The sequence below is a fragment of the Salvelinus alpinus genome, chromosome 16 (assembly GCF_045679555.1).
Source record: "Salvelinus alpinus chromosome 16, SLU_Salpinus.1, whole genome shotgun sequence".
Classification (NCBI taxonomy): Eukaryota; Metazoa; Chordata; class Actinopteri; order Salmoniformes; family Salmonidae; genus Salvelinus; species Salvelinus alpinus.
Window position 1 is genome coordinate 52,188,377 of NC_092101.1, and position 25,274 is coordinate 52,213,650.

The window sequence follows — 25,274 nt, forward strand, 5'->3', positions numbered from 1 at the left end:
TATGCAGTGCACTACTTTAGACCAGGGCCCGTAGGGAAGTAGGTAGCATGGCCCGTGGGGAAGTAGGTCACATGGCCCGTGGGGAAGTAGGTAGCATGGCCCGTAGGGAAGTAGGTCGCATGGCCCGTGGGGAAGTAGGTCACATGGCCCGTGGGGAAGTAGGTCACATGGCCCGTGGGGAAGTAGGTAGCATGGCCCGTGGGGAAGTAGGTCACATGGCCCGTAGGGAAGTAGGTCGCATGGCCCGTGGGGAAGTAGGTCACATGGCCCGTGGGGAAGTAGGTCACATGGCCCGTGGGGAAGTAGGTCACATGGCCCGTGGGGAAGTAGGTCACATGGCCCGTGGGGAAGTAGGTCGCATGGCCCGTAGGGAAGTAGGTCGCATGGCCCGTAGGGAAGTAGGTCGCATGGCCCGTAGGGAAGTAGGTCGCATGGCCCGTAGGGAAGTAGGTCGCATGGCCCGTAGGGAAGTAGGTCGCATGGCCCGTAGGGAAGTAGGTCGCATGGCCCGTAGGGAAGTAGGTCGCATGGCCCGTAGGGAAGTAGGTCGCATGGCCCGTAGGGAAGTAGGTCGCATGGCCCGTAGGGAAGTAGGTCGCATTGCCCGTAGGGAAGTAGGTCGCATGGCCCGTAGGGAGGTAGGTCGCATGGCCCGTAGGGAGGTAGGTCGCATGGCCCGTAGGGAGGTAGGTCGCATGGCCCGTAGGGAGGTAGGTCGCATGGCCCGTAGGGAGGTAGGTCGCATGGCCCGTAGGGAGGTAGGTCTGTTGGGCCCGTAGGGAGGTAGGTCGCATGGCCCGTAGGGAAGTAGTTCTGTTGGGCCCGTAGGGAGGTAGGTCACATGGCTCGTAGGGAAGTAGTTCACAGGGCCCGGTGGGAAGTAGTTCACAGGGCCCGGTGGGAAGTAGTTCACAGGGCCCGGTGGGAAGTAGTTCACAGGGCCCGGTGGGATCTGGTCAAAGGTAGTGTACTAAATTGTTCCTCTCTAATCATGGACTGATTTAGACCTGGGACTAGGGCTGTTGTGATCTCATTACCGTCACACCGGTGGTCACGAGTCACGAAGGCAGTCAAATTCCACATGTAATTAGGCTTCTCCAAGCTCTGATGTCGCTGATGGTCATTAGTAGCCTACCAAACTTGCTAACTGCCTGGTACTCAGCACACTCTATTGTCCCGCTAATCTCTCTGACATCAATGCAAATGTAATCGAAAATCTAATCAAACACTTCATGAGAGCCCTTGAGCTTGCGTGAGTAAACAGAGTGATGGCCTCTATTAAAAAGAGGAGGAATCCAATCAGCTTTCAATAGGCTAGGCCTACTATATTTATTTCTCAACTTTCCTAATGTTAAGCACATTGCTTCTCTTTACAACAAGAGTACAGCCTACCTGGCTGGCAAGAAAATGAACCACAGAGAAAAGCTTCCTCTCTTCGCTATTTAAGTGCATAGATGACAGGATTTTTTTTCCAATAGACCTGGGATGGAAGGAAGGTACCATTTTGATTGAAGGTTTTAGCTTTGTTTTTGTTGCAAAGGCTTTTAGGGCCGGTTTTCTAGAGACGGATCAATCTAGTCCTGGACCAAAATGCACTTTCCATGGAGAGTCCCCATTACCCATGCTTCCTTTATTCTCTGTTCTGTCTCAGAGTATATTGTCGTTTTTATGACGTGCAACCTATAAAAAGCATACACAGGTTTCCCGCGTGCGGCTTGTTTTTGTTGGCACTACAGTCAAGAGGCTCCACGTGTAGCAACCAATGAGGTACAGCATCAGTCAGAAGTTTGGAGACACTTACTCATTCATTGGTTTTTCTTATTTTTTTAATTTGTTTACTATTTTCTATATTGTAGAATAATAGTTGAAGACATCAAAACTATGAAATAACACACATGGAATCATGTAATAACCCAAAAAGTTTTTTTTTAAACAAATCAAAATATATTTTATATATTTGAGTTTCTTTATAGTAGCCAGCCTTTGCCTTGATATGACAGCTTTGCGTACTCAATGAGAGGCTCAATGAGAGGCTTTGGTCCCGTGTGGCTCAGTTGGTAGAGCATGGCGCTTGCAACGCCAGGGTTGTGGGTTCATTCCCCACGGGGGGACCAGGATGAATATGTATGAACTTTCCAATTTGTAAGTCGCTCTGGATAAGAGCGTCTGCTAAATGACTTAAATGTAAATGTGAATCCAGCGGTCAAAAGTAGTAGTCCTCCATAGGAATGAATGGAATTGTGCAGTATTTCAATTCAATGTTTCAAAGACAAAATGTAATGTATTTACAAAGCCTTCAAAGTGTTCACCTCTCTTGACTTTGTCCACATTTTTGTTGTGTTAAAGCCTGAATTTAAAAATGGATTACATTTGAGATTTTGTGTCACTGGCCTACACACAATACCCCATTTATGTTTAAGTGGAATTATGTTTTTTGGAAATGTTTACTAATTAATTAATGAAAAACTGAAATGGCTTGAGTCAAGTATTCAACCCCTTTGTTATGGCGATGCCTAAATAAGTTCAGGAGTAAAAATTACCTTAAGTTGCATAGATGCACTCTGTGCTCAATAATAGTGTTTAACATGATTTTTGAATAACTACATTATCTCTGTACCCCACACATACAATTATCTGTAAAGGTCCCTCCGTCGTGCAGTGAATTTCAAACACAGATTCAACCACAAAGACCAGAGAGGTTTTACAATTCCTCACAAAGAAGGGCACCTATTAGTAAATTTAACAACAAAAAAGGCAGACATTGAATATCCCTTTGAGCATGGCTAAGTTATTAATTACACTTTGAATCAGGGTTTTCCTTATCCGGTAATAGCTAGCTTTTGGCTGATATTTTTTTAAACCAAAAATACAAAAGCCGATTTAATAAAATTGGTGCCTGCCAATTTGTCCTGGAGAAGATATAAAAATCCTATTTCAAAGTAATGCTTTTTATCCCATTCATTAGTGGAAATACCAGCCGATGGAAATACACATTCGGTCTATAGGTTCATTTGCATAGTTTATTGGAATTTTAATTGGCACGTGTGTACCGTATATTCGTAATGTACCGTATCACACTCGTACAGCGTACAGAGCCTTTGAGTGGAAAATCTGTCAGAGTGAGTTGCTGCTGCTACAGCATCTGAAATGGCAACGGAAGGCAGCACACCCACTTAGCATTTTGAAAACATATACTTCATTTTCTGAACTTTTTAAAACATGTTATGAGGCATGTCTTACCTTGCTTCAAAGTAGCCTAGACAAAATCAAACCAGATCCGTGGAGGCAATTATTTTACATCAACTTTCTTTCGTTGCCCAGCAGCCAACGGCACAATTCTAGTCATATTAGCAGCCCATGCTAGTTGATGATAATCGTAGTCATGTTAGCAGCCCGTGCTAGTTGATGATAATCTTAGTCATATTAGCATCCCATGCTAGTTGATGATAATCCTAGTCATATTAGCATCCTGTGCTAGTTGATGATAATCCTAATCATATTAGCATCCCGTGCTAGTTGATGATAATCCTAGTCATATTAGCTGCCCGTGCTAGTTGATGATACTCCTAGTCATATTAGCAGCCCGTGCTAGTTGATGATAATCTTAGTCATATTAGCAGCCCGTGCTAGTTGATGATAATCCAAGTCATATTAGCATCCTGTGCTAGTTGATGATAATCCTAGTCATGTTAGCATCTCGTGCTAGTTGATAATCTTAGTCATATTAGCATCTCATGCTAATATGTAACCTGGAACCTACCAGTAGGTGTCGCCTACTGCCTTGTGTGCATTGCTGCGCTGCTAATGTGAAAAAATAATAGTTTAAGCTAAACTTTAATCTGTTTATCGGGTGTATTGCTTTTTAACGTTTTTATGTTATGTAGTCTAGTCCTACTGGTTGTATGAATTTGGGATCTATCATCCCACAACAACTGTCCCAGTCTTTTTGGAAGAGGCAATTATTTTCTCCAAGGCAAATTTTTCTCAAAAAGCCGACCGATAGACTAGGTTAACTGTTGGGGATAGTAGGTTGAGGCTAGTGATTTTGGTGTTCGTTACTTGGCTTGTTGGCTGAGGGAAACGTAAATCTGGACAGGTATTCTAACATCAAAGTGCACTAAGAAGAATTCCCTAAGAAGGACTGAACATCGTTGCATCCTCAACATTTCATGTTCTGTTAATATAAATTACCATATTCTAAATGTGATTTCTTTCATTCTGAGCATCGTGGTTACGCACTAAATGCGTACGGGTCCGGTAATGTTCTCAAATCTCCTGTACATTTTTAAATGATGCCGGTCAAATGAACTGCGCCACATTTTCCAAATGTAAACCCAGCTTTGGATGGTGTATCAATACATCCAGTCACTACAAACATACAGGAGTCCTTCCCAGCGCAGTTGCCGGTGAGGAAGGGTACCACTCTTCATATTGTCAACCGTGGTGGTGGCTGCATCATGTTATGAGTATGCTTGTCATCGGCAAGGACTAGGGAGTTCTTTAGGATACAAAATAAACAATAGATCTAAGCACAGGCAAAATCCTAGAGGAGAACCTGCTTGTCTGCTTTCCAACAGACACTGGGAGACAAATTCACCTTTCAGAAAGACAATAACCTAAATCACAAGGCCAAATATACACTGGAGTTGCTTACCAAGATGGCTTTGTTACTGAGTTGCGTAGTTGCAGTTTTGACTTTAACCGTCTTGAAAATCTATGATAAGATATGAAAATGGCTGACTAGCAATGATCAACTTGACAAAGCTTGAAGAATTTTCATAAGAATGTGTGGAAATATTGTATAATAAGCTCTTAGATTTACCCAGAAAGACTCACGGCTCTTAGATTTACCCAGAAAGACTCACGGCTGTAATCACTACCAAAGGTGATTTCTAACAAGTATTGACTCAGGGGTGTGAATACTTAGGTAAATTTAGATATTTTATTTTCAATATATTGGGCTAAAGTTTCTAAACATGTTTTCACTTTGTCATTATGGGCTATTCTGTGTAGATGTGCCAGAGGGAAGAAAATGAATTCGATCCATATTGAATTCAGGCTGTAACACATGTGGAATAAGTCCAGGGGTGTGATTGCTTTCTGATGGCACTGTATTTTTCAGTAGGGACAGCAACATTAGTACTTTCACAAAAAAGTATACTCTAAGGAAATGTTTTTGTATATATATATATATATATATATATATATATATATATATATATATATATATAAAAAAAAATAAAAATGTTTAGCACAATTTTAATTTAAAAGCATTAAGTTCTCTGTAATATAATAAATGTAGTAAAACAAATGTAGATATTAATATAGCTTCCAAAAATATTTTTTTTTAGAATGGGAGGGGAGTACCAAGATGGAGGCGCGGTGGCTTCAAAACAGCGCCCCCTGTCAGCCATCTAGTGTATATACAGTATAAAACACTGTGGCTTCAAAACAGCGCCCCCTGTCAGCCATCTAGTGTATATACAGTATACAACACTGGCTTCAAAACAGCGCCCCCTGTCAGCCATCTAGTGTATATACAGTATAAAACACTGTGGCTTCAAAACAGCGCCCCCTGTCAGCCATCTAGTGTATATACAGTATAAAACACTGTGGCTTCAAAACAGCGCCCCCTGTCAGCCATCTAGTGTATATACAGTATAAAACACTGCTGGAAGTGGGAGATCTGTAGTCAATGCAAAATGAATTAAAAATGTCCAAATGAAGTTAGCTAAATGAGGAGTAGGCTATAACCAGCAACCCTCAGGTAGGCTGTTTAATCTGAACGGAGTTGTTGTAGACCAGGACGAGGAGCGCGACAACATGGCTTCAATTAGCCTTGGTAGCTAGATAGCTAACATCTGACTGTTTCAGCGAGATTCTTTACATAGATTTGATGCAATGAAGGCACTGCCAGATGGAATGATGGTTAATTAAGAAGTTTGTCTAACTAGCACGAGTCTGGCAACTTTTTCTCTCCCTAGTCACACACCACCTGTCCGTCCCTGTCCTGCTGTAGACACCATCTCTCCCTAGTCTCTCACACCACCGGCCTCTGTCCGTCCCTGTCCTGCTGCAGACACCATCTCTCCCTAGTCTCTCACACCACCGGCCTCTGTCCGTCCCTGTCCTGCTGCAGACACCATCTCTCCCTAGTCTCTCACACCACCGGCCCCTTTCTGTCCCTGTCCTGCTGCAGACACCATCTCTCCCTAGTCTCTCACACCACCGGCCCCTTTCTGTCCCTGTCCTGCTGTAGACACCATCTCTCCCTAGTCTCTCACACCACCGGCCCCTGTCCATCCCCACCCTGCTGCAGACACCATCTCTCCCTAGTCTCTCACACCACCGGCCCCTGTCCTGCTGCAGACACCATCTCTCCCTAGTCTCTCACACCACCGGCCTCTGTCCGTCCCAGTCCTGCTGTAGACACCATCTCTCCCTAGTCTCTCAGCCCACTGGCCCCTGTCTGTCCCTGTCCTGCTGTAGACACCATCTCTCCCTAGTCTCTCAGCCCACTGGCCCCTGTCTGTCCCTGTCCTGCTGTAGACACCATCTCTCCCTAGTCTCTCACACCACCGGCCCCTTTCTGTCCCTGTCCTGCTGCAGACACCATCTCTCCCTAGTCTCTCACACCACCGGCCCCTGTCCGTCCCTGTCCTGCTGCAGACACCATCTCTCCCTAGTCTCTCACACCACCGGCCCCTGTCTGTCCCTGTCCTGCTGCAGACACCATCTCTCCCTAGTCTCTCACACCACCGGCCCCTGTCTGTCCCTGTCCTGCTGCAGACACCATCTCTCCCTAGTCTCTCACACCACCGTCCCCTGTCTGTCCCTGTCCTGCTGCAGACACCATCTCTCCCTAGTCTCTCACACCACCGGCCCCTGTCTGTCCCTGTCCTGCTGTAGACACCATCTCTCCCTAGTCTCTCACACCACCGGCCCCTGTCTGGCCCTGTCCTGCTGTAGACACCATCTCTCCCACAGCCTGTGCAGTAAACATTTGTCTGGGGTATTGTGTGTAAGTTTAAAAAAACAACAACACATGTTTCCACTATCCAGATTTACCATATATATTTTTTTAATGATTTATTCAAATAGTGAAATTATTTCAAATGCCCATCCCTGTGTTTTTCTCATTCTTTCAGGTGTTTATGTTGCATTAACCGTGTGTGTGTGTGTGTGTGTGTTGCAGGTCTAGATGCAGAGCTGTACTATGTGAGGGATGACGTGGTGAACCACTATGCTCTCTCCTTCATCCTGCCTGTACCCAGTGAGACCAACAGCCTCCACTTCACCTGGCGCTCCAAGGATAAGGTACACGAAAACGTACTCACTCGGTCGGTCTCTCTCTCTCTCTCGGTCGGTCGGTCTCTCTCTCTCTCACTCGGTCGGTCTCTCTCTCTCTCTCTCACTCTGTCGGTCTCTCTCTCTCTCTCTCGGTCGGTCTCTCTCTCTCTCTCTGTCGGTCTCTCTCTCTCTCTCAGTCGGTCTCTCTCTCACTCGGTCGGTCTCTCTCTCTCTCTCTCGGTCTCTCTCTCACTCGGTCGGTCTCTCTCTCTCTCTCTCAGTCGGTCTCTCTCTCTCTCACTCGGTCGGTCTCTCACTCGGTCGGTCTCTCTCTCACTCGGTCAGTCTCTCACTCGGTCAGTCTCTCTCTCTCACTCGGTCGGTCTCTCTCTCTCTCTCTCTCTCGGTCGGTCTCTCTCTCTCTCTCTCTCTCACTCGGTCTCTCTCTCTCTCTCTCTCTCACTCGGTCTCTCTCTCTCTCTCTCTCACTCGGTCTCTCTCTCTCTCACTCGGTCGGTCTCTCTCTCTCTCTCACTCGGTCGGTCTCTCTCTCTCTCTCTCACTCGGTCTCTCTCTCTCACTCGGTCGGTCTCTCTCTCTCGCTCTCTCTCACTCGGTCGGTCTCTCTCTCACTCGGTCGGTCGGTCTCTCACTCGGTCGGTCTCTCTCATCCTTCTTTCCGCCCCTTTCCTACAGGTTGATTACAGGATGGGTTTCCACGTAGACAACCCTGCAGCTATGAACCAACCACAGAGCAACATCTCTTCCCAGGGGGAGGTGCCTCGCACAGCCTCAGGTCTGTCAACCAATCATCACTTCCCATCCTCCGCTGGTATTATGAAAACATTTATAATTATCTTCTATATTATAAAAGTATGTGTTAATATTCAGAGCAACGCAAAATTGATTTGAGTCCTTCTGGAACGTGTGTGTGTGTGTTGCTAGATCAATCAATCAAATATATTATAAAGCCCGCAGTAGGGTAACTGATAAAGCCTGCAGTAGGGTAACTGATAAAGCCTGCAGTAGGGTAACTGATAAAGCCCGCAGTAGGGTAACTGATAAAGCCCGCAGTAGGGTAACTGATAAAGCCCGCAGTAGGGTAACTGATAAAGCCCGCAGTAGGGTAACTGATAAAGCCTGCAGTAGGGTGACTGATAAAGCCCGCAGTAGGGTAACTGATAAAGCCTGCAGTAGGGTAACTGATAAAGCCCGCAGTAGGGTAACTGATAAAGCCTGCAGTAGGGTACCTGATAAAGCCTGCAGTAGGGTACCTGATAAAGCCTGCAGTAGGGTAACTGATAAAGCCTGCAGTAGGGTAACTGATAAAGCCTGCAGTAGGGTTACTGATAAAGCCTGCAGTAGGGTAACTGATAAAGCCTGCAGTAGGGTAACTGATAAAGCCTAAAGCCTGCAGTAGGGTTACTGATAAAGCCTGCAGTGGGGTAACTGATAAAGCCTGCAGTAGGGTAACTGATGAAGCCTGCAGTAGGGTACTGATAAAGCCTGCAGTAGGGTAACTGATAAAGCCTAAAGCCTGCAGTAGGGTAACTGATAAAGCCTAAAGCCTGCAGTAGGGTAACTGATAAAGCCTGCAGTAGGGTAACTGATAAAGCCTGCAGTAGGGTAACTGATAAAGCCCGCAGCGGGGTAACTGATATAGCCTGCAGTAGGGTAACTGATAAAGCCTGCAGTAGGGTACTGATAAAGCCTGCAGTAGGGTAACTGATAAAGCCTAAAGCCTGCAGTAGGGTACTGATAAAGCCTGCAGTAGGGTAACTGATAAAGCCTGCAGTAGGGTAACTGATAAAGCCTGCAGTAGGGTAACTGATAAAGCCCGCAGCGGGGTAACTGATATAGCCTGCAGTAGGGTAACTGATAAAGCCTGCAGTAGGGTAACTGATAAAGCCTGCAGTAGGGTACTGATAAAGCCTGCAGTAGGGTAACTGATAAAGCCTGCAGTAGGGTAACTGATAAAGCCTGCAGTAGGGTAACTGATAAAGCCTGCAGTAGGGTAACTGATAAAGCCCGCAGCAGGGTAACTGATAAAGCCTGCAGTGGGGTAACTGATAAAGCCTGCAGTAGGGTAACTGATAAACCCTGCAGTAGGGTAACTGATAAAGCCCGCAGTAGGGTAACTGATAAAGCCCGCAGCAGGGTAACTGATAAAGCCTGCAGTGGGGTAACTGATAAAGCCTGCAGTAGGGTAACTGATAAACCCTGCAGTAGGGTAACTGATAAAGCCTGCAGTAGGGTAACTGATAAAACCTGCAGTAGGGTAACTGATAACGCCTGCAGTAGGGTAACTGATAACGCCTGCAGTAGGGTAACTGATAAAGCCCGCAGCGGGGTAACTGATAAAGCCTGCAGCGGGGTAACTGATAAAGCCTGCAGCGGGGTAACTGATAAAGCCTGCAGTAGGGTAACTGATAAAGCCTGCAGTAGGGTAACTGATAAAGCCTGCAGTAGGGTAACTGATAAAGCCTGCAGTAGGGTAACTGATAAAGCCTGCAGTAGGGTAACTGATAAAGCCCGCAGCGGGGTAACTGATAAAGCCCGCAGCAGGGTAACTGATAAAGCCTGCAGTAGGGTAACTGATAAAGCCTGCAGTAGGGTACCTGATAAAGCCTGCAGTAGGGTACCTGAAAAAGCCTAAAGCCTGCAGTAGGGTAACTGATAAAGCCCGCAGTAGGGTAACTGATAAAGCCCGCAGTAGGGTAACTGATAAAGCCCGCAGTAGGGTAACTGATAAAGCCCGCAGCAGGGTAACTGATAAAGCCCGCAGTAGGGTAACTGATAAAGCCCGCAGCGGGGTAACTAGACCAACCCCCGAACTAGTAGGAACACAGGGGAACCCAGTCTAATCTCTCTTTGCCTGTCGCTCTCTTTCTCTGTCGCTGTCTGGCTCTCTGTGTGGCTCTCTCTCTCTGTCAATCTGTGTGTGTGTAGTTTTCAGAGTGGACCTGTTCTGCTCAGGGAAGGTAGACGGCGAGGCAGTCCTGACAGTACAGCTCAACCTCACCATCCACTCCAACAACTTCACAGTCCTCAACTTCAAGAGGAGGAAAATGTGCTACAAACGTAAGACTCCTCTTCCTGTCAGTCGGGGCTGGCACGGTAATTGTATAACCGTGTAATCGACGATTATGGGTGAAGACCGTGAATAAAATAAGTAATTGTTCAAATAAATCATTTCTATTATATTTTTATGTAAATATATACACAATAGCAGTAGTGTAAATTAATGATTATTATAAACAATTGTTTTTCTACCTTAAACCGTCAAACTGTCTCCATCTCCCCCCTCCAACGTGCGCTCCCTCTGATTCTGTAACACCGCCCGTGTCTGTGGTGATGCTGGAACACTGTCTGTGTCTGTGGTGATGCTGGATCTGTGTCTGTGGTGATGCTGAAACACTGTCGGTGTCTGTGGTGATGCTGGATCTGTGTCTGTGGTGATGCTGGAACACTGTCTGTGTCTGTGGGGATGCTGGATCTGTGTCTGTGGTGATGCTGGAACACTGTCTGTGTCTGTGGTGATGCTGGAACACTGTCTGTGTCTGTGGTGATGCTGGATATGTGTCTGTGGTGATGCTGGAACACTGTCTGTGTCTGTGGTGATGCTGGATCTGTGTCTGTGGTGATGCTGGAACACTGCATGCATGTGGCGATGCTGGATCACCGCCTGTCTGTGGTGATGCTGGATCTGTGTCTGTGGTGATGCTGGAACACTGTCTGTGTCTGTGGTGATGCTGGAACACTGTCTGTGTCTGTGGTGATGCTGGATCTGTGTCTGTGGTGATGCTGGAACACCACATGCATGTGGCGATGCTGGATCACCGCCTGTCTGTGGTGATGCTGGAACACTGTCTGTGTCTGTGGTGATGCTGGATATGTGTCTGTGGTGATGCTGGAACACTGTCTGTGTCTGTGGTGATGCTGGATATGTGTCTGTGGTGATGCTGAAACACTGTCTGTGTCTGTGGTGATGCTGGATCTGTGTCTTTGGTGATGCTGGAACACCGCATGCATGTGGCGATGCTGGATCACCGCCTGTCTGTGGTGATGCTGGATCTGTGTCTGTGGTGAAGCTGGATCACCGCCTGTCTGTGGTGATGCTGGATCTGTGTCTGGTGATACTGGATCTGTGTCTGTGGAGATGCTGGAACACCGTCTGTGTCTGGTGATGCTGGAACACCATCTATGTCTGTGGTGATGCTGGAACACCGTCTGTCTGTGGTGATGCTTGAACTATGCAGTGCTAGTTGATGATAATCCTAGTCATGTTAGCAACCCATGCTAGTTGAGGATAATCCTAGTCATATTAGCAGCCCGTGCTAGTTGATGATAATCCTACTCATGTTAGCAGCCCATGCTAGTTGATGATAATCCTAGTCATATTAGCATCCCATGCTAGTTGATGATAATCCTAGTCATATTAGCATCCCATGCTAGTTGATGATAATCCTAGTCATATTAGCATCCCATGCTAGTTGATGATAATCCTAGTCATATTAGCATCCCATGCTAGTTGGTGATAATCCTAGTCATATTAGCAACCCATGCTAGTTGATGATAATCCTAGTCATATTAACAGCCTGTGCTAGTTGGTGATAATCCTAGTCATATTAGCATCCCATGCTAGTTGATGATACTCCTAGTCATATTAGCAGCCTGTGCTAGTTGGTGATAATCCTAGTCATATTAGCATCCCATGCTAGTTGGTGATAATCCTAGTCATATTAGCAGCCCTTGCTAGTTGATGATAATCCTAGTCATATTAACAGCCTGTGCTAGTTGATGATAATCCTAGTCATATTAGCAGCCCGTGCTAGTTGATGATAATCCTAGTCATATTAGCATCCCGTGCTAGTTGATGATAATCGTAGTCATATTAGCAGCCCGTGCTAGTTGATGATAATCCTAGTCATATTAGCAGCCCGTGCTAGTTGATGATACTCCTAGTCATATTAGCAGCCTGTGCTAGTTGGTGATAATCCTAGTCATATTAGCATCCCATGCTAGTTGGTGATAATCCTAGTCATATTAGCAGCCCTTGCTAGTTGATGATAATCCTAGTCATATTAACAGCCTGTGCTAGTTGATGATAATCCTAGTCATATTAGCAGCCCGTGCTAGTTGATGATAATCCTAGTCATATTAGCATCCCGTGCTAGTTGATGATAATCGTAGTCATATTAGCAGCCCGTGCTAGTTGATGATAATCCTAGTCATATTAGCAGCCTGTGCTAGTTGATGATAATCCTAGTCATATTAGCATCCCGTGCTAGTTGATGATAATCGTAGTCATATTAGCAGCCCGTGCTAGTTGATGATACTCCTAGTCATATTAGCAGCCCGTGCTAGTTGATGATAATCCTAGTCATATTAGCATCCCGTGCTAGTTGATGATAATCCTAGTCATATTAGCAGCCCGTGCTAGTTGATGATAATCCTAGTCATATTAGCAGCCTGTGCTGGTTGATGATAATCCTAGTCATATTAGCAGCCCGTGCTAGTTGATGATAATCCTAGTCATATTAGCAGCCCATGCTAGTTGATGATAATCCTAGTCATGTTAGCAGCTCGTGCTAGTTGATGATAATCCTAGTCATATTAGCAGCCCGTGCTAGTTGATGATAATCCTAGTCATATTAGCAGCCCATGCTAGTTGATGATAATCCTAGTCATATTAGCAGCCTGTGCTAGTTGATGATACTCCTAGTCATATTAGCAGCTCGTGCTAGTTGATGATAATCCTAGTCATATTAGCAGCCTGTGCTAGTTGATGATAATCGTAGTCATATTAGCAGCCCGTGCTAGTTGATGATAATCGTAGTCATATTAGCAACCCATGCTAGTTGATGATAATCCTAGTCATATTAGCAGCCTGTGCTAGTTGATGATACTCCTAGTCATATTAGCAGCCTGTGCTAGTTGATGATAATCCTAGTCATATTAGCAGCTCGTGCTAGTTGATGATAATCCTAGTCATATTAGCAGCCTGTGCTAGTTGATGATAATAGTAATGATATTAGCAGCCCGTGCTAGTTGATGATAATCGTAGTCATATTAGCAACCCATGCTAGTTGATGATAATCCTAGTCATATTAGCTGCCCGTGCTAGTTGATGATAATCCTAGTCATGTTAGCATCCCGTGCTAGTTGATGATAATCGTAGTCATATTAGCAGCCCGTGCTAGTTGATGATAATCGTAGTCATATTAGCAGCCCGTGCTAGTTGATGATAATCCTAGTCATATTAGCAGCCCGTGCTAGTTGATGATAATCCTAGTCATATTAGCATCCTGTGCTAGTTGATGATAATCCTAGTCATGTTAGCAGCTCGTGCTAGTTGATGATAATCCTAGTCATATTAGCATCCTGTGCTAGTTGATGATAATCCTAGTCATATTAGCAGCCCGTGCTAGTTGATGATACTCCTAGTCATATTAGCAGCTCGTGCTAGTTGATGATAATCGTAGTCATATTAGCAGCCCGTGCTAGTTGATGATAATCGTAGTCATATTAGCAGCCCGTGCTAGTTGATGATAATCGTAGTCATATTAGCAGCCTGTGCTAGTTGATGATACTCCTAGTCATATTAGCAGCCTGTGCTAGTTGATGATAATCCTAGTCATATTAGCAGCTCGTGCTAGTTGATGATAATCCTAGTCATATTAGCAGCCTGTGCTAGTTGATGATAATAGTAATGATATTAGCAGCCCGTGCTAGTTGATGATAATCGTAGTCATATTAGCAACCCATGCTAGTTGATGATAATCCTAGTCATATTAGCTGCCCGTGCTAGTTGATGATAATCCTAGTCATGTTAGCATCCCGTGCTAGTTGATGATAATCGTAGTCATATTAGCAGCCCGTGCTAGTTGATGATAATCGTAGTCATATTAGCAGCCCGTGCTAGTTGATGATAATCCTAGTCATATTAGCAGCCCGTGCTAGTTGATGATAATCCTAGTCATATTAGCATCCTGTGCTAGTTGATGATAATCCTAGTCATGTTAGCAGCTCGTGCTAGTTGATGATAATCCTAGTCATATTAGCATCCTGTGCTAGTTGATGATAATCCTAGTCATATTAGCAGCCCGTGCTAGTTGATGATACTCCTAGTCATATTAGCAGCCTGTGCTAGTTGGTGATAATCCTAGTCATATTAGCATCCCATGCTAGTTGGTGATAATCCTAGTCATATTAGCAGCCCTTGCTAGTTGATGATAATCCTAGTCATATTAACAGCCTGTGCTAGTTGATGATAATCCTAGTCATATTAGCAGCCCGTGCTAGTTGATGATAATCCTAGTCATATTAGCATCCCGTGCTAGTTGATGATAATCCTAGTCATATTAGCAGCCTGTGCTAGTTGATGATAATCCTAGTCATATTAGCATCCCGTGCTAGTTGATGATAATCCTAGTCATGTTAGCATCCCGTGCTAGTTGATGATAATCGTAGTCATATTAGCAGCCCGTGCTAGTTGATGATAATCGTAGTCATATTAGCAGCCCGTGCTAGTTGATGATAATCCTAGTCATATTAGCAGCCCGTGCTAGTTGATGATAATCCTAGTCATATTAGCATCCTGTGCTAGTTGATGATAATCCTAGTCATGTTAGCAGCTCGTGCTAGTTGATGATAATCCTAGTCATATTAGCATCCTGTGCTAGTTGATGATAATCCTAGTCATATTAGCAGCCCGTGCTAGTTGATGATACTCCTAGTCATATTAGCAGCTCGTGCTAGTTGATGATAATCGTAGTCATATTAGCAGCCCGTGCTAGTTGATGATAATCGTAGTCATATTAGCAGCCCGTGCTAGTTGATGATAATCGTAGTCATATTAGCAGCCCGTGCTAGTTGATGATAATCCTAGTCATGTTAGCAGCTCGTGCTAGTTGTTGATAATCCTAGTCATGTTAGCATCCCATGCTAGTTGATGATAATGCTAGTTATATTAGCAACCCATGCTAGTTGATGATAATCGTAGTCATATTAGCATCCTGTGCTAGTTGATGATACTCCTAGTCATATTAGCTGCCCGTGCTAGTTGATGATACTCCTAGTCATATTAGCTGCCCGTGCTAGTTGATGATACTCCTAGTCATATTAGCTGCCCGTGCTAGTTGATGATACTCCTAGTCATATTAGCTGCCCGTGCTAGTTGATGATACTCCTAGTTATATTAGCATCCCATGCTAGTTGATGATAATCCTAGTTATATTAGCAACCCGTGCTAGTTGATGTATCTTTAGGTCTCCCCTCTTACTTTCTAACTGATATTTTCATCTGTCAGAGGAAAGCTCTCGTGCATGTGGTGTGCTTTGAGGAAACTGTTTTTCCCACACCCATAGCCACATTGTTGATCCAATAATATGGAGAAATACAACTTGATAAACACGGTCTGATCTGTAGCCTCATTGATTTTTACACTTTTTTTTAAACGTGCAGTTGTATGACTTTTGGATCTGTTGTCCGTCTGTTTTCAACCATAGACTATTTATGTTTTTATCAACGAGACGCCCTGGAGGGAATAATTTTATAAAGACAAAGTATTTGGTTGTAACTGTGATGTTGCAATATTTTATAGGCTACCAAGGGTGACCAATCATCCTCCAGGAGAGCCTTAAAGGGGCGGTGTTGTATTTTGAGACAGGCTTGAATATACAAAGACACCAATAGGCAGTGTAGCTTTCATTAGATTTTTTCCCCCTGATTCTCTATGGTAAATAATATAGAGATGCATTTTGTAATATGGTTCCAAATTGTAAAAATTGTTTAAGACGTTTTTTTGTTGTTGTGATAAATGACTTAAAGGACAAGTGGCTAAAAAAAGTGAATGTCCTGTATTGCTGCTGCGCAGAGGATGAGAGGAGAAAATGGTGCGTGTTAATTTGTACTATTTGAACAGTTATAATGGTGACTGTCGACATTTCGCCTGACAAATAACCTTAACCCAAAACTCCAGGACTGTGTGTGTGTGTGAGGTCCAGTTCTGCACTCTTTAATGAGGTAGGTGTGTGTCAGTTCCTTGGCATGGTTCTCTCTCTCAGGCAGCTGTACCAGTGCTGAGTTGATAGATACAGTGCATTCGGAAACTATTCAGACCCCTTCACTTTTTCCACATTTTTGTTACGTTACAGCCTTATTCTAAAATAGATTAATGACAAAGGAAAAACTGGTTTATAGACATTTTTGTAAATGTATTATACAAAATATACTCTACCGTTCAAAAGTTTGGGGTCACTTAGAAAAGTATTTTGTTTTTGAAGCATTTAACATAACATCAAATTGATCAGAAATACAGTGTAGACATTGTTAATGTTGTACATGACTATTGTAGCTGGAAACGACATAATTATTTTATGGAATATCTACATGGGTGTATAGAGGCCCATTTATCAGCAACCATCACTCCTGTGTTCCAATGGCATGTTGTTAGCTAATCCAAGTTTTTAAAAGGCTAATTGATCGTTAGAAAACTATTTTGCAATTATGTTAGCACAGCTGAAAACTGTTGTCCTGATTAAAGAAGCAATACAACTGGCCTTCTTTAGACTAGTTGAGTATCTGGAGCATCAGCATTTGTGGGTTCGATTACAGGCTCAAAATGGCCAGAGACAAAGACCTTTCTTCTGAAACTCGTCAGTCTATTCTTGTACTCCCTTCACAGAACAGCGCAAACTGGCTCTAACCAGAATAGAAAGAGGAGTGGGAGGCCCCGGTGCACAACTGAGCAAGAGGACACATACATTAGAGTGTCTAGTTTGAGAAACAGATGCCTCACAAGTCCTCAACTGGCAGCTTCATTAAATAGTACCCGCAAAACACTAGTCTCAACGTCAACAGTGAAGAGGTGACTCCGGGATGCTGGCCTTCTAGGCAGAGTTCACAAAGAAAAAGCCATATCTCAGACTGGCCAATAAAAAGAAAAGATTAAGATGAGCAAAAGAACAGACACTGAACAGAGGAACTCTGCCGTCAAGGATATCTGTATTTTGCTCCGTTCATCTTTCCCTCGATCCTGACTAGTCTCCCAGTCCCTGCCGCTGAAAAACATCCCCACAGCGTGATGCTGCCACCACCACGCTTCACCGTAGGGATGGTGCCAGGTTTCCTCCAGATGTAATGCTTGGCATTCAGGCCAAAGAGTTCAGTCTTGGTTTCATCAGACCAGAGAATCTTGTTTAAAAGGCAGTCATGTGCCTTTTTACTGAGGTGTGGTTGCGGTCTGTCCACTCCACCATAAATTCCTGATTGGTGGAGTGCTGCAGAGATGGTTGTCCTTCTGGAAAGTTCTCCCATCTCCACAGAGGAGCTCTGTCAGAGTGACCATTGGGTCTCGTTCACCTCCCTGACCAAGGCCCTTCTCCACCGATTGCTCAGTTTTCCTGGGCAGCCAGCACTAGGAAGAGTCTGGGTGGTTCCAAACTTCTTATATTTAATTATGACAGAGGCCACTGTGTTCTTGGGGACCTTGAATGCTGCAGAAATGTTTTGGTACCCTTCCCCATATCTGTGCCTCGACACAATCCTGTCTCAGAGCTCTACGGACAATTCCTTCGACCTCATGGCTTGGTTTTTGCTCTGACATGCACTGTCAACGGTGGGACCTTTTATATAGACAGGTGTGTGCCTTTCCAAATCATGTCCAATCATGTTAATTTACCACAGGTGGACTCCAATGAAGTTGTAGAAACATCTCAAGGATGAACAATGTAAACAAGATGCACCTGAGCTTGAGTCTCATAGCAACGGGTCTGAATACTTATGTAAATAAGATATTTCTGATTTTATATTTAATACATTTGCTAAAATGTCTAAACCTGTTTTTCACTTTGTCATTATGGAGTATTGTGTGTAGAGTTCTGAGGATTTTTTATTTAATTTAATCCGTTTTAGAATAAGCCTTTAATGTAATAAAATGTGGGGAAAGTCCAGGTGTTTCAGTACTTTCTGAAAGCACGGTCAGAGATGTGTTGAGGGAAATGTGTTGGTCTCAAGTTCTGCTGCTGCTATTTTCAACCCCACTAGATAATCACACACACACACACACACACACACACACCCTACTTGTCATATGCTTGCTGAGAGGAAACAGACAATAAATCTAATAACTCTATGCCCGCTACGGCTTATTTTAAACACATGAGTCAAATCAGCCACCTGAGGAAGGATGGTGTTTGTGTGCCTCTCTCTGCCCCATATACCGTGTTGTAAAATGGTGTCTGTCCAGGACTGTTAAGCAGCTGGATATTACTAAGTTGTATCTTTGGTAAATGGTTAGTTTGTGAAATCTGTTTGGCCTCCAGCCTTGTATACATCGGTCTACCGATCCCTTAATGTTCCGCTACTGAGCTTAATTTTGCTTCCTGCTCTAACTCGTTCTTCCTCCTCTGTGTATCTCTAACAGGAATTGATTCTGATCCGAAGATTACACCGGTCTCCAACAACAAGACCATTCAGAGGCCAGAGAGTAAGTAGGCCAATCCGTATAGCCATACATCCTATATCCTGTCCCCTAAACCAGCTCCATACATCCTATATCCTGTCCCCTAAACCAGCTCCATACATCCTATATCCTGTCCCCTAAACCAGCTCCGTATAGCCGTACATCCGGTCCCCTAAACCAGCTCCGTGTAGCCATACATCCTATATCCTGTCCCCTAAACCAGCTCCGTATAGCCATAGATCGTATATCCTGTCCCCCTAAACCAGCTCCGTGTAGCCATACATCCTATATCCTGTCCCCTAAACCAGCTCCGTGTAGCCATACATCCTATATCCTGTCCCCTAAACCAGCTCCGTATAGCCATACATCGTATATCCTCTCCCCTAAACCAGCTCCGTATAGCCATACATCCTATATCCTGTCCCCTAAATCAGCTCCGTATAGCCATACATCCTATATCCTGTCCCCTAAACCAGCTCCGTGTAGCCATACATCCTATATCCTGTCCCCTAAATCAGCTCCGTATAGCCATACATCCTATATCCTGTCCGCTAAACCAACTCCGTGTAGCCATACATCCTATATCCTGTCCCCTAAACCAACTCCGTATAGCCATACATCCTATATCCTGTCCCCCTAAACCAGCTCCGTATAGCCATACATCCTATATCCTGTCCCCTAAATCAGCTCCGTATAGCCATACATCGTATAACCTGTCCCCTAAATCAGCTCCGTATAGCCATACATCCTATATCCTGTCCCCTAAATCAGCTCCGTATAGCCATACATCGTATATCCTGTCCCCTAAATCAGCTCCGTATAGCCATACATCCTATATCCTGTCCCCTAAACCAGCTCCGTATAGCCATACATCGTATATCCTGTCCCCTAAATCAGCTCCGTATAGCCATACATCCTATATCCTGTCCCCTAAATCAGCTCCGTATAGCCATACATCGTATATCCTGTGCCCTAAATCAGCTCCGTGTAGCCATACATCCTATATCCTGTCCCCTAAACCAGCTCCGTGTAGCCATACATCGTATATCCTGTCCCCTAAATCAGCTCCGTGTAGCCATACATCCTATATCCTGTCCCCTAAACCAGCTCCGTGTAGCCATACATCGTATATCCTGTCCCCTAAATCAGCTCCGTATAGCCATACATCCTATATCCTGTCCCCTAAACCAGCTCCGTATAGCCATACATCCTATATCCTGTCCCCTAAACCAGCTCCGTATAGCCATACATCCTATATCCTGTCCCCTAAATCAGCTCCGTGTAGCCATACATCCTATATCCTGTCCGCTAAACCAGCTCCGTATAGCCATACATCCTATATCCTGTCCCCTAAATCAGCTCCGTATAGCCATACATCCTATATCCTGTCCCCTAAACCAGCTCCGTATAGCCATACATCCTATATCCTGCCCCCTAAACCAGCTCCGTATAGCCATACATCCTATATCCTGTCCCCTAAACCAGCTCCGTATAGCCATACATCCTATATCCTGCCTCCTAAACCAGCTCCGTATAGCCATACATCCTATATCCTGTCCCCTAAACCAGCTCCGTATAGCCATACATCCTATATCCTGTCCCCTAAACCAGCTCCGTATAGCCATACATCCTATATCCTGTCCCCTAAATCAGCTCCGTGTAGCCATACATCCTATATCCTGTCCGCTAAACCAGCTCCGTATAGCCATACATCCTATATCCTGTCCCCTAAATCAGCTCCGTATAGCCATACATCCTATATCCTGTCCCCTAAACCAGCTCCGTATAGCCATACATCCTATATCCTGTCCCCTAAATCAGCTCCGTATAGCCATACATCCTATATCCTGCCCCCTAAACCAGCTCCGTATAGCCATACATCCTATATCCTGTCCCCTAAACCAGCTCCGTATAGCCATACATCCTATATCCTGCCCCCTAAACCAGCTCCGTATAGCCATACATCCTATATCCTGTCCCCTAAACCAGCTCCGTATAGCCATACATCCTATATCCTGTCCCCTAAACCAGCTCCGTATAGCCATACATCCTATATCCTGTCCCCTAAATCAGCTCCGTGTAGCCATACATCCTATATCCTGTCCGCTAAACCAGCTCCGTATAGCCATACATCCTATATCCTGTCCCCTAAATCAGCTCCGTATAGCCATACATCCTATATCCTGTCCCCTAAACCAGCTCCGTATAGCCATACATCCTATATCCTGTCCCCTAAATCAGCTCCGTATAGCCATACATCCTATATCCTGCCCCCTAAACCAGCTCCGTATAGCCATACATCCTATATCCTGTCCCCTAAACCAGCTCCGTATAGCCATACATCCTATATCCTGTCCCCTAAACCAGCTCCGTATAGCCATACATCCTATATCCTGTCCCCTAAATCAGCTCCGTGTAGCCATACATCCTATATCCTGTCCGCTAAACCAGCTCCGTATAGCCATACATCCTATATCCTGTCCCCTAAATCAGCTCCGTATAGCCATACATCCTATATCCTGTCCCCTAAACCAGCTCCGTATAGCCATACATCCTATATCCTGTCCCCTAAACCAGCTCCGTATAGCCATACATCCTATATCCTGCCCCCTAAACCAACTAGACTAGAATGTTACAGCGGATAGACTCGGCTCAGACTAAGTGGCAGTATACAACCACAGAGCTTAATGCAGTTCAATAAGGTTCTCCTCCATGTATACAGCCATGCAGTTCAATAAGGTTCTCCTCCGTGTATACAGCCATGCAGTTCAATAAGGTTCTCCTCCGTGTATACAGCCATGCAGTTCAATAAGGTTCTCCTCCGTGTATACAGCCATGCAGTTCAATAAGGTTCTCCTCCGTGTATACAGCCATGCAGTTCAATAAGGTTCTCCTCCGTGTATACAGCCATGCAGTTCAATAAGGTTCTCCTCCGTGTATACAGCCATGCAGTTCAATAAGGTTCTCCTCCGTGTATACAGCCATGCAGTTCAATAAGGTTCTCCTCCGTGTATACAGCCATGCGGTTCAATAAGGCTCTCCCCCCTCGTTCACCTCTCCAGTCATCTCTGTTATAGCCTCTGCCTCAGCAAGGCAGTGCAACAAGGCAGTATAATACTAGACCTAGAGGGAGATGTGTTTATCCTTTGAAACTCTCTGATTCCCCCATCTCCACCCCCCCTCTCCATCCCCCCTCTCCACCTCTCCCCCATCTCCACCCCCCCTCTCTTTCCACCTCTCCCCCATCTCCACCCCCCCTCTCTTTCCACCCTCCTCTCCACCCTCCTCTCCACCTCCACCCTCCCTCTCCACCTCCACCCTCCCTCTCCACCTCCACCCTCCTCTCCACCTCCACCCTCCTCTCCACCCCCCCTCTCCACCCTCCCTCTCCACCTCCACCCTCCTCTCCACCTCCACCCTCCTCTCCACCCTCCTCTCCACCCTCCTCTCCACCTCCACCCTCCCTCTCCACCTTCCTCTCCACCTCCACCCTCCCTCTCCACCCTCCCTCTCCACCTCCACCCTCCTCTCCACCCTCCCTCTCCACCCTCCCTCTCCACCCTCCCTCTCCACCTCCACCCTCCTCTCCACCCTCCCTCTCCACCCTCCTCTCCACCCTCCCTCTCCACCCTCCTCTCCCTCTCCACCCTCCTCTCCACCCTCCCTCTCCACCTCTCCACCCACCCTCTCCACCTCTCCTCCTCTCCACCTCCACCCTCCTCTCCACCCTCCTCTCCACCTCCACCCTCCCTCTCCACCCTCCTCTCCACCTCCACCCTCCCTCTCCACCCTCTCCACCTCCACCCTCCTCTCCACCCTCCTCTCCACCTCCACCCTCCCTCTCCACCCTCCTCTCCACCCCCCCTCTCCACCCTCCCTCTCCACCTCCACCCTCCCTCTCCACCTCCACCCTCCTCTCCACCCTCCTCTCCACCCTCCTCTCCACCCTCCCTCTCCACCCTCCCTCTCCACCTCCACCCTCCTCTCCACCCTCCCTCTCCACCCTCCCTCTCCACCCTCCTCTCCACCCTCCCTCTCCACCCTCCTCTTCCTCTCCACCTCCACCCTCCCTCTCCACCCTCCTCTCCACCCTCCTCTCCACCCTCCCTCTCCACCTCTCCACCCACCCTCTCCACCTCTCCTCCTCTCCACCCACCCTCTCCACCTCTCCTCCTCTCCACCCTCCCTCTCCTCCTCTCCACCCTCCTCTCCACCCTCCTCTCCACCTCCACCCTCCTCTCCACCCTCCCTCTCCTCTCCACCCACCCTCTCCACCTCTCCACTCCACCCTCCCTCTCCTCCTCTCCACCCTCCTCTCCACCCTCCTCTCCACCTCCACCCTCCCTCTCCTCCTCTCCACCCACCCTCTCCACCTCTCCACTCCACCCACCCTCTCCACCTCTCCACTCCACCCTCCCTCATCTCCTCTCCACCCACCCTCTCCACTCTCCTCTCCATGGGGTTTATTCAGGACTATTATAGTGAACCGTGTGCTGCTGCTGCTGCCTCAGTGACCAGCAGCCATTAGCTGTTCTGGTACTTAGTACTTACCTTCTTCTGCTTGGGTGGTCCTGGACCCGAGGCATCGGAGAAAGGCTTTTAAAAGGCACAGGGCTGAGAGGAGAGCTTTCAGACAGAGGGATGAGCTTCGACTGAGAGGGGGACTTGAGACCAGTTTGGGTTTCCAGACTTCCGGCGCCGAAAAGAGATGGCCGCCTCGCTTCGCGTTCCTTGGAAAATATGCAGTATTTTGTTTTTTTATGTGTTATTTCTTACATCGGTACCCCAGGTAATCTTAGGTTTCATTACATACAGTCGGGAGGAACTACTGAATATACGATTAACGTCAACTCATCATCGTTCCTACCAGGAATATGACTTTCCCGAAACGGATCCAGTGTTTTGCCTTCCACCCAATACAATGGATCTGATCCCAGCCGGCGACCCTGTGCGACGCCGTAAAAGGGGCAAACGAGGCGGTCTCGTGGTCAGGCTTCGGAGACGGGCACATCGCGCTCCACTCCCTAGCATACTACTCGCCAATGTCCAGTCTCTTGACAATAAGGTTGATGAAATCCGAGCACGGGTAGCATTCCAGAGAGACATCAGGGATTGCAACGTGCTCTGCTTCACGGAAACATGGCTAACTCAAGAGACGCTGTTCCTGTTCCCAAGAAAGCTAAGGTAACTGAGCTAAACGACTACCGCCCCGTAGCACTCACTTCCGTCATCATGAAGTGCTTTGAGAGACTAGTCAAGGACCATATCACCTCCACCCTACCGGACACCCTAGACCCACTCCAATTTGCTTACCGACCCAATAGGTCCACAGACGACGCAATCGCAACCACACTGCACACTGCCCTAACCCATCTGGACAAGAGGAATACCCATGTGAGAATGCTGTTCATCGATTACAGCTCAGCATTTAACACCATAGTACCCTCCAAACTCGTCATCAAGCTCGAGACCCTGGGTCTCGACCCCGCCCTGTGCAACTGGGTCCTGGACTTCCTGACGGGCCGCCCCCAGGTGGTGAGGGTAGGTAACAACATCTCCTCCCCGCTGATCCTCAACACTGGGGCCCCACAAGGTTGCGTTCTGAGCCCTCTCCTGTACTCCCTGTTCACCCACGACTGCGTGGCCATGCACGCCTCCAACTCAATCATCAAGTTTGCGGATGACACTACAGTGGTAGGCTTGATTACCAACAACGACGAGACGGCCTACAGGGAGGAGGTGAGGGCCCTCGGAGTGTGGTGTCAGGAAAATAACCTCACACTCAACGTCAACAAAACAAAGGAGATGATTGTGGACTTCAGGAAACAGCAGAGGGAGCACCCCCCTATCCACATCGACGGGTCAGTAGTGGAGAAGGTGGAAAGTTTTAAGTTCCTCGGTGTACACATCACGGACAAACTGAATTGGTCCACCCACACAGACAGCGTTGTGAAGAAGGCGCAGCAGCGCCTCTTCAACCTCAGGAGGCTGAAGAAATTCGGCTTGTCACCAAAAGCACTCACAAACTTCTACAGATGCACAATCGAGAGCATCCTGTCGGGCTGTATCACCGCCTGGTACGGCAACTGCTCCGCCCACAACCGTAAGGCTCTCCAGAGGGTAGTGAGGTCTGCAGAACGCACCACCGGGGGCAAACTACCTGCCCTCCAGGACACCTACACCACCCGATGTCACAGGAAGGCCATAAAGATCATCAAGGACAACAACCACCCAAGCCACTGCCTGTTCACCCCGCTTTCATCCAGAAGGCGAGGTCAGTACAGGTGCATCAAAGCCGGGACCGAGAGACTGAAAAACAGCTTCTATCTCAAGGCCATCAGACTGTTAAACAGCCACCACTAACATTTAGCGGCCGCTGCCAACATACTGACTCAACTCCAGCCACTTTAAAAATGGGAATTGATGGAAATTATGTAAAAATGTACCACTAGCCACTTTAAACAATGCCACTTAATATAATGTTTACATACCCTACATTACCCATCTCATATGTATA

At 46.5% G+C, this 25,274-nt stretch overlaps 1 protein-coding gene across 4 annotated transcripts in view; it reads left to right on the forward strand.

The window, feature by feature from the left end:
- Positions 1-25,274, forward strand: part of LOC139541666 (tyrosine-protein kinase RYK-like) — a 133,725-nt gene that overhangs the window by 26,098 nt on the left and 82,353 nt on the right. For 2 of the 4 annotated variants that reach the window (XM_071346581.1, XM_071346583.1), the window contains exons 2-5: positions 7,196-7,317; positions 7,987-8,122; positions 10,240-10,371; positions 18,719-18,781. In XM_071346581.1, coding sequence (XP_071202682.1) covers positions 7,196-7,317; positions 7,987-8,122; positions 10,240-10,371; positions 18,719-18,781 — 453 coding nt within the window. The remainder of the gene's footprint in view (positions 1-7,195; positions 7,318-7,986; positions 8,123-10,239; positions 10,372-18,718; positions 18,782-25,274) is intronic. The other 2 variants (XM_071346582.1, XM_071346584.1) reach the window with 1 other exon arrangement.